The sequence below is a fragment of the Moschus berezovskii genome, chromosome 4 (genome assembly GCF_049115385.1).
Source record: "Moschus berezovskii isolate FMDL1 chromosome 4, NW_MosBer_1.0, whole genome shotgun sequence".
Classification (NCBI taxonomy): domain Eukaryota; kingdom Metazoa; phylum Chordata; class Mammalia; order Artiodactyla; family Moschidae; genus Moschus; species Moschus berezovskii.
This window is the reverse complement of record NC_142463.1, coordinates 99,568,171-99,578,806: the sequence shown is the minus strand read 5'-3', so window position 1 is coordinate 99,578,806 and position 10,636 is coordinate 99,568,171. Positions and strand designations below refer to the sequence as shown.

At 40.4% G+C, this 10,636-nt stretch overlaps 1 protein-coding gene across 1 annotated transcript; it reads left to right on the top strand.

Moving 5' to 3' along the window:
- The first annotated feature begins 2,601 nt into the window (after positions 1-2,601).
- On the top strand, positions 2,602-5,388 carry ADAM30 (ADAM metallopeptidase domain 30). The gene has a single exon (XM_055403128.2). It carries the CDS (start codon positions 3,121-3,123, stop codon positions 5,263-5,265), a length of 2,145 nt encoding a protein of 714 aa, XP_055259103.2. The 5' UTR covers positions 2,602-3,120; the 3' UTR covers positions 5,266-5,388.
- The last annotated feature ends 5,248 nt before the right edge of the window (positions 5,389-10,636 follow it).

Below are 10,636 nucleotides of genomic sequence, written 5' to 3'. Positions count from 1 at the left end.
ATTCCTAGAATGAAGCAAGGAAATAAAGCTTCAGGACACTAGATTTGGGAATGATTTCATGGTTATGACACTAACAAGCACAGGTAACAAAATAAAAAATTGATAAAGAAGATGACCACAACAAATTTTAAATCTGCAAACCAAAAGATACTGTCTAGAACGTGAAAAGGTAATCTACAGAATGGGAGAAAAATAATTGCACATCATATGTCTGATAGATGCACACCCATCAGAATATATAGGACAGTTCTTCAACTCAGTAATAAAAAATTAATTTGATTCAAAAATGGGCAAAGGACATGAACAGATACTTCTCCAAAGAAGCTCGACAAATGGCCAATAAGCACATGAAAGAGTTTCAGTATAATCCGCAAGGAAATGCAAATCAAACCACAAGGATACATCACCTCAACCCATCAGAATGGTCACTATTAAAAGTTTGGAAAATAAGTGTTGGTAAGGATGCAGAGAAGACAGTTCAGTTCAGTTCAGTCGCTCAGTCGTGTCCGACTCTCCACGACCCCATGGATCACAGCACGCCAGGGCTCCCTATCCATCACCAACTCCCTGAGTTCACTCAAACTCCTGTCCACAGAGTCGGTGATACCATCCAGCCAAGAAGCCTGTAAACTGTTGATGGTAATATAAAATCATGCAGCCATTAAGGAAAGGTGTATAGAGTTCCTCAGAAAATTAAAAACAGAATTATCATGTATCTAGCAACTGAACTTCTGGATATATGTCCTAAAGAACTCAAAGCAGGATCTCCAGGAGACATTTGCACACCCATTTTTAAGGCATCATTATTCACAGTGGTCAACCCAAATGTCTACCAACAGATGAATGACTAAGAAGTATGGTATATATATATACACAGAAGAGCATGCATGCTTAAAAAGAAATGATCTATATCTGTTATTATCAATGACTTAGAAAATAATTTACAATATATTGTGTATTGAAAAATGGCAGTGTCTAAAATAAATGAATAGTATGTAATATTTTAAAATATAACATGGTATCTATATCTATATTTTATGGCATATCCTAAGATGGAGAAAGAATTATACCTAAAAATTATGTTTCAGTGTGTGAAGAGTTTATTAAAGACAGATGCAGGCTGAGGATAAAGGAAAGGCTTGCATTTTCTACTCTATGTAACTCACCTTTTATAATATATATGCATTGTTGTTAATTTTTGTAAATAAAGAGAAACAGGTCTAAGCAAGCTATTTCCATAAAGTTTTGTGTTAACAAACAGATGCTGCAGAGTTTAGCCCAAAGATAATATTGTAGCAATAGGAGCTTCAGAATTAGTGTTTTAGTCAAGAAATAATGCAGTGGTAAAGGAAAATGGTATAGGTATGAAAACGATGATAAAATAGAATGAATACAGAAGGCAGATCCCAACTGCCTTCCTCAGTTTAGGCCGCTGGGGACTTGAGAACATTAGCCAAATTTACAGACTAAGGAAATTGTAATTACTGGTTTGAACTAGGAGCTCAGCACACTCAGTGAAACTTTCATTGGTCCCTAGTCAGCTCTCTGCTGAGTTCTCCCCTTCTTCATGTCCTTTATGTCCACGGCCTCTCAGCTCAGTAACTGATTTGACTAGGAACCTGAATCTTCAGACAGGCCCTTCCTTACTGTCTGCTAATTACACTCACAATTCTAGGAATCCATCAGCAGTTAAACTTCTGGGTATATGTCCTAAAGAACTCAAAGCAGGATCTCCAACTGGGTCATTTCCACAGTACACAGGGCCTCCTCCTTTGCTGCCCCCTGAGGGGGTTCTCTTTGAGGGATTCCCTATCCTCTGCTGGAGGCTGAGGGGAGCTTTATACCAGTGCTTGAGAATAGCCAGGACCCTTCCCTCTAGCAAGCTCTCCTTTAAAAAAAATATTTTTATTTATGAAAAAAATTTTTTATATTATATCAGAGTACAGTTGATTAAGAATGTGTTAATTTCAGGTATATAACAGAGTGATTTAGTTATACAAACATATGTATCTATTCTTTTTCAAATTCTCTTACCATTTAGGTTGTTACATAATATTGAGCAGAGTTCCTGGAGACCTGGGTTCGATCCCTGGGTTGGGAAGATCCCCTAGAGAAGGGAAAAGGCTACCCACTCCAGTATTCTGACGTGGAGGATTCCATGGACTGTATAATTCATGTGGTCACAAAGAGTTGGACACAACTAAGCAACTTTCACTTTCACTTTCTCTTTGCTATACTGTAGGTCCTTGTTGCTTATCTATTTTATATACAGCAGTGGGTACTAGTCAACCCCAAACTCCCCAGAACTCTCCAGCCTCTTTTCTGTTTCTTTCCCCTCTTTCAAACTTCTTGAATGTGGTCTAGACTTCCAAATCCCTATTTCACATCACAACCTTTTGGTATGTGTATCCTCGGCAGTTCCTCCAACCGTTCACACTAAAGTCTCCATAACTTCCTTTTGCTGATTGGAGCGTTTCTTGAACTCTGCTCATATTTCACCTGTTGACCAAAGGTGCTACCAGGGGTGGGGGTGGGAAGGTAGTGTCTCCGCTTATTTTATCAGGCTCTGGTGCTACTCTGGCCACCTCAGATGCTCTTTCCTTTGGCCGCAAGTGAGCCAGGCAGAAAAGTAGAATGACGAAGTAGTGCAGTGATGAAGTTAGCACAGAGCCTATGAAACATCCAAATCAACACATGGGAAAATCGGGTGTATCCTACAATCTACAGAAACAAGAAATGGCCCAAGATACAGTGAGGCTTTAGCAAGATCTCTGTTGTTCCTCTTATTCTTTAGTCCTTCTCCTTTTCTGAAGCTGCTGTCTTCTCCAACCCGCATGCAGATAGTCTAGCTTTTCTTTTATTCTCGCGCACCTTCCTTGGATTCTTCCACGTGCGCCAACGGCACCGCCCAGAAAACGAACTAGATGCGTTGGGCGGGGCGTGCAGCTGCAGGGGAAATCCAGCCTCAGCCTGACCCAGCTTGGCCCAGGGCTGCGCTCCCATACACCGCACCAGCGAGCTTTGCATGTACTGCTCCCGCGCCTCTCGCGGAGGTCTCCGGAAGGCTGACTCGCAAGGCCACAGTGGCAGGGACTGACTCACTGGGGAACAGGCTGTGCCATGAGGTCAGTGAGGACCTGCCTCTTCCAAGGCCGGTCACTAGTCCTGGCGGTGCTCCTGGTTGACTCTCTTGGCAAGGATTTAATTTTTCACCCTGAGTGGGGCTTTGATGCCTATGAAATCACTATCCCCAAGAAGCTGAGCTTCAGTGGAGGGGAGCAGGGGATGGCCAGGCACGTGTCCTACCTCCTGCAGGTAAAAGGCAAGAATCGTGTCCTCCACCTGTGGCCGAAGAGGTTTCTGTTGCCCCGGAATCTGCAGATTTTCTCCTTCACAGAACAGGGGAGACTCTTGGAAGATCACCCTTATATACCCAACGACTGCAACTATATGGGCTTAGTTGAAGGAAATCAGGATTCTGAAGCTACGATAAGTACATGCATGGGAGGTCTCCTAGGCATCCTGAAAATTGCTGCCAATCATTATCAAATCGAGCCCTTCAAGGCTTCTTCCAATTTTGAACACATGGTATATCCCCTGGAGAAAGAGGAAGAAATTCCCAATCAAATCTGTGGCTTAACTAATGATGAAACAGTAGAACAGATGGCCCAGCATGAGAACATGGCTCCGATACCAGAATTTACTAAGTCATATATTCACCAAAAGTACTTAGAATTAGCCCTGGTCTTTGATAACAGTAGGTATTTATATTTGAACTCCAATCTTACTCAAGTCATAAATGATGCCATTCTTCTGACTTCAATTGCAGACTCTTACTTTCAAGATGTCCGTATGAGAATACAACTATTAGCTGTTGAAGTATGGACAGACAGAGACAAAATAGCACTTAATTCCCCAGAGTTATCACAAGTTTTAGGACAGTTTGTGCAGTATAGATCACGTGACCTACGTCTTCGGATTCCAGCAGATTGGGCACACCTGTACGTTCACAAAACGTTTAACGATGCACTTGCTCATCACTGGGGAAGTGTATGTAGTATGATGCCTTCTGGATCTACAAGTTCTATGCTAGACAGAAACATCCTTGGACCCGCCACTTGGACTGCTCATGTTCTGGGCCATAGTGTGGGAATGACCCATGATTATGAATACTGCCAGTGTAAGGGTAGGCATAGTTGTATCATGGGTACTGGACGAACTGGGTTTAGTAATTGTAGTTATGCCGAATTTTATTCACATGTAAATTCAGGATTAAACTGTCTAAATAATCTCCCAGGCCTAGGCTATGTGGTTAAGAGATGTGGAAACAAACTTGTGGAAGAGAATGAGGAATGTGACTGTGGTTCAGAAGAGGAGTGTAAAGGAGATAAGTGTTGTCGATCAGACTGTAAATTCAAACAAGGAGCCAATTGTAGCACTGGACTTTGTTGTCATAACTGTCGATTTCGTCCATCTGGATACATGTGTCGGATGGAAGAAAATGAATGTGACCTTGCAGAGTACTGCAGTGGGACCTCAGCTTTCTGTCCAAATGATACTTACAAGCAGGATGGAACCCCTTGCAAGTACGAAGCCCATTGTTTCAAACAGAGTTGTCAATCCAGGTATATGCAGTGCCAAAAAATTTTTGGACTTGATGCCAAGGATGCTCCTCATCAGTGCTATGATGCAGTTAATGTAATAGGTGATCAATATGGGAACTGTGGTATTTTAGGAGTTCGTGAGTATGAACAGTGTCCCAAAGAAAGATCCTTATGTGGCAGGCTACAGTGTATAAATGTCGAAACCCTCCCTGATATGCCAGATCACACTATCCTAATATCCACTCATCTGCATGAAGAAAATCTCATGTGCTGGGGCATTGGCTATCATCTAGCCATGGTACCTATGGGGTTACCTGACCTGGGTGTGATAAATGATGGTACCTCCTGTGGTAAGGAGCGGGTATGTTTTAATAGAAATTGTGTGAATATCTCAGTCCTGAATTTTGACTGTTTCCCTGAGAAGTGCAACCGCCGAGGAGTTTGCAACAATAACAGAAACTGCCACTGCATGTATGGTTGGGCCCCTCCGCTCTGTGAGGAGGTAGGATATGGAGGAAGCATTGACAGTGGGCCTCCAGGACCACTAAAGAAGGAGGTGTCTGACTCACTTCAGGTTGTGTCCCTTATGGTAATGCGCCTTACTTTCTTAATTATCTCAGTGATTCTTGTGTTATTTTGGAATGTCCTAGAACACTTCTGAAGCCAAAGAGAAAGAAACACCACCAAGTAACACTGGAGTAGAAAAATTCAAGGCAAAAATATGTGTATATCAAGAAACCAAAAAAGTAATCAGGCAATCCACAGTAACTCTGTTCACTACACAGGGTCATAAATTGAATAAGCTTCTCATTTATCCATACAGCTCTTTCTTCCTTCAATTTATTTTACCTAATTTTCTTTGAGTTTTTGATCAGCAAATAAAAAGTACTCTTGATTTGGAAACAAATCAGTGCATCTTGCTCTCCCCTTAGTTTGTGATGAAGTTTGGATCTCCTTTTAAAAAAAATGCCCTACTGGTTTTCTGAACACTCATATTGTTAGTTGTATAGAATTACAGTGGATTTCAGGTAACTTACTGTCTTTCAGTCCCAGCAAACAAAGCCGTCATCTGCTTTTCCTTCTGTCTCCCTCAGTATCATCAATGAAATCATCTGTCTGTGCCCTGTGTTGAACCATGAATAGTGATTGCCACATTTTATATACAGAAGGTGATAGCTTACGAGGGGAGGGAGTCCCTCACTGTGCGGTTCACTGTAGCTCTGTAGAAACCTGGTCTCTGACTCAGTGTTTGGGTTGGCTTTGGTTGGGTTGAGGGCTCAGAGGACTGAGTGGCCCCTTCAAAGGAGTCAATGACCACCTCTTGCTCGTCATCCCAGCCCTGTGACAGCCGAAGTGTTTTGGTTTTGTTCTGGGCTGAACCCTCCTCCTGTTCCCTTAGCTTCCCCGGGGCTCTTTCTTCCCCAGGCAGCCCTGCAGGTCAACTATACCCCCACTCCAATCTCCTCTTTTCTTAGCCATGTAGTTCTTCTGACTAAAGAGTTGTGGGGCTTCCCTAGTGACTCAGGCAGTAAAAAATCTGCCTGCAATTCAGGAGACCCGGGTTAGATCCCTGGCTCCGGAAGATCCCCTGGAGAAGGGAATGGCTACCCACTCCACTATTCTTGCCTGCAGAATCCCATGGGCAGAGGAACCTGGAGGGCTACAGTTGACGGAGTCACAAAGAGTCAAACATGACAGAGCACACACAAAGAAGTTGTGGGACACTCATGATAGAGAGTGTCCCCTTGGACTGTTTGGGGACTCCTCTTAACTCAGAATAGAAAGAACATCAAGATAATGTTTTGATCATCATAATTCTAACTTTTATCAAACAGCCATCATCAGAAAACATCCTAAAAAAGCAAGGACATGTGGTTATGTAGCTACAATACTGAAAATGATAACTACCATTTGTTGTGTTTAATCTATGGCAGACAATGTTCTAAGCACTTCACCAGTGCCAATATGCATGAAAGTGAAAGTTGCTCAGTCCTGTCCAACTCTTTGCAACCCCATGGACTATACAGTCCATGGAATTCTTCAGGCCATAATACTGGAGTGGGTAGCCTTTCCCTTCTCCAGGGGATCTTCCCAACCCAGGGATCGAACACAGGTCTCCCACATTGCAGGCAGATTCTTTACCAGCTGAGCCACCAGGGAAGCCCAAGAATACTGGAGTAGGTAGCATATGCACAGTCCTGAATATAAGTCTGTGAGGTAGGTGTTGTTATTTTCCTGTTTTCTAAAAAGGAAATGGAGGACAATGAGGTTAGATAACCTGCTCAAGATGATACAACTCATAATTGATGTTACTAATCAATGTAACTTTATATGAATATTTGGAAATTCAATTTAGGGAGGAGATTTAAAAACTTAAGCTTATTTATACATCTTAGATATTTTCAACATTTTTGTTGTGATAAAATATATAAATATTATTTACATAAAGTATGCAGTGTGATAATTTAATATACATATATATTTCAGAGTGACTACCAAGATCAAGGTAATAACACATCCATCACCTCACACACTTCAATTCTCAAAGGGTGAGGATACTTAGCAGCAACTCTCAACAAATTTCAGATATACAATACCATATTATTAACTCTATTTATCATGCTGTATATTAGATCTTCAGAACTTATTTAATTACAACTGAAAGTTTGTACCCTTTGTCTTACATCTACCCATTTTCCCCTCTCCCCAGTCCCTAGCAACCATCACTCTATTCTATTTCTCCGAATTGGTCCCTTTAAAAGTTTTTTTCAGTTGTAAGTAATACCATATAGTACTTTGTTTCAGTGTAGATTTTTAGTTAATGTAAGGCCCTCCTGATTCATTCATGATTTTTCAAATAGGATTATTTTTTTGGCTAAATAATATTCTATTGTGTATACACATGTGTGTAGTTTACTAATCCATCCATACATTAAAGGATGTCTGCTGCTGCTAAGTCACTTCAGTCGTGTCCAACTCTGTGTGACCCCATAGACGGAAGCCCACCAGGCTCCCCCGTCCCTGGGATTCTTCAGGCAAGAACACTGGAGTGGGTTGCCACTTCCTTCTCCTTGGTAATAGTGAATAATGCTGCAATGAGTGAGAGACTCCAGATATCTCTTGAAGGTACTAACTTAACTTGCTTTGGGTATGTAGCCAGGAGTGGAATTCCTGGATTATAAAGTAGGTCTATTTTTAATTTTTTGAGGAACCACCATTGTATTTTCCATAATGGCTGTACCATTTATATTTCAAAGAACAGTGTTAAAGGGTTCTTTTGTTCCACTACCCACCAACATTTGTTTTTGTTTTCTCTTGTTTGTATGATCATAGATATTCAGTGAGATGTGAGGTGATATTGCATTGTGGTTTTGATTTGCATTTTCCTGACAATTAGTGATGTTGAGTACCTTCTCACCTACTTATTGTCATCTGAATTTCTTCTTTGGGAAAATATCTATTCAAGTTCCTTGTCCATTTTTTAATTGGACTATTTGCTTTTTCGCTGTTGAATTCTAGGAATAGTACATATATTTTGGATATTAAACCCTTATCAGATATATGGTTTATAAATATTTTTTTCTATTGTGTGAGTTACCGTTTCAATTTATTGATTGCTTTCTTTGCTGTACAGAGGATTTTAGTTTGGTGTAATCCCTCTAATTTTTTTTAGATTTTTGCTACCTGTGTTTTTGGGAGGCCTTATCTAAGAAACCATTGCCAAGACCAATGTCAAAAATCTTTTCCCTAAGTTTTTTTCTATAAGTTTTAAACTTTCAGTCTTTATATTCTTAAGTGTATAGTTTAGTAGTGTTAGAGATGCATTCACATTGTTGTGAAACCAGTCTCTGGAATTCTACATCTTGCAAAACTGAACCACCACACATATTAAATAAAAGCAGTTCCCTTTTCCTTGCAGCCTGTGGAAACCACTATTCTATGTCTCTATGAATTTATGTTTCTACTAGGTACCTCATCTAAATGAAATCATATAGTAATTTTTGTTACTGGCTTATTTAATTTAGCATAATGTCTTCAAGATTCATCCATGTCTGCATTCTTATGCAGGTGACACAATTTCCTTCCATTTAAAGCCTGAATTGTGTGTTATTATATATATGCTCAGGCACTTAGTCATGTCCCACTCTGAGACTCCAAGGACTGTAGCCTGCCAGGCTCCTCTGTCCAAGGGATTTTCCAGGCAAAAATACTGGAGTAGGTTGCCATTTCCTTCTTTGTGTTATATATATATGTACCATATTTTCTTTATCTGTTCATTTGTTGATGGAAAGTTGGGTTGCTTCCATCTTTTACTTATTGTGTTAATGCTGCTATGAATATGAATGTACAAAAATCTGTTCATGATTCTTGTCCCCTTGGAGAAATACCCAGAAGTGGAATTGCTAGGTGTTTTGGTAATTCTATTTTTAATTTTTTGAAGACACCATACTATTTGTCATAGCAATTGCACCCTTTCACATTCCCAATACCAGTGCACAGAAATCCAGTTTTTCACACTCTTGCCAACACTTGCTATTTTCTAGTTTAGAAATAGCAGCCATTCTAGTGAATATAAAGTGGTTATCTATTGTAATTTTGATTTGCTTTTCCCTAATGATTAGTGGTGTTGAGCATATTTTTGTGGGCTTATTGGCCATTTGCATATTTCCTTTGGATAAATTTTTGTTCAAGTCCATTGTCAATTTTTAAACAATTTTTATTTTATATTGGAATATAGTTGATCTACAATGTTGTGTTAGTTTCAAGTGTAGACAAAGTGGTTCAGTTATACACATAAATATATCAAATTTTTTCAAATTCTTTTCCCATATAGGTTATTACAGATTATCAAGCAGAGTTCCCTGTGCTACCCAGTAGGTCCTTCTTGGTTATCTATTTCATATATGGTGGTGGTTTAGTCGCTAAGTCGTGTCCAACTCTGGCGATCCCATGGCTAGCCCACCAAGATCCTCTGTCCATGGGATTTTCCAGGCAAGAATACTGGAGTGATTTGCCAATTCTTTCTCCACGGGATCTTCCTGACCCAGGGATCAAACACAGGTCTCCCACACTGCAAGTAGATTTTTTACCAACTGAGCTACCAGGGTAGGCTATTTCATAGCAGCAGCAGCAGTGTGTATTTGTCATTCCCAAACTTTCAATTTATCCCCCTTGCCTCCACCTTTCCCCTTTTTGTAACTGTAAGTTTGTTTTCTAAATCTGTTAGTATGTTTCTATTTTGTAAATAAACTTATTTTTATCATTTTTTTAGATTCTGCATATAAATGACATCATATGATATCTTTCTCTAACATTTCACTTAGTATGATAATCTGCATGTCTATCCATGTTGCTGCAAATATTTTCTTTTTTTGGTTCCTGAAAAAATTATATATACCACATCTTCTTTATCCATTCATCTGTCTGTGGGCATTTAGGTTGCTTCTGTGACTTGGCTCTTGTAGGTAGCAATGCCATCGGGTTGTATATACACTTTGGAACCATGGTTTTCTCTGGATATATGCCCAGGAGTGGGATTGCTGGGTCATATGGTAGCTCTGGGCTTCCCAGGTGGCACTAGTGGTAAAGAACCTACCTGCTGATGCAGGAAATTCAGGTTCAATCCCTGGATCAGAAGAGCCCCTGGAGGAGGGCATGCTAACCCACTCTGGTATTCTTGCCTGGAGAATCCCATGGACAGAGAAGTCTGGCAGGATACAGCCCACAGCAAAGAGTTGGGCAAGACTGAAGTGACTTTGCATGCATGCATGCATGGTAGCTCTATTTTTAGTCTTTTAAGGAATCTCTATACTGTTCTCCAAAGTGGCTATAAAAATTTACATTCCAACCAATAGTTTAGGAGTGTTCCTTCTCTATATAAGGTGAAGTCACTCAGTCATGTCCGACTCTTTGCGACCCCACGGACTATAGTCTACCAGGCTCTTCCATCCATGGGATTTTCCAGGCAAGAGTATTGGAGTGGGTTGCCATTTCCTTCTCCAGAGGATCTTCCTGACCCAGGGATCAAACCC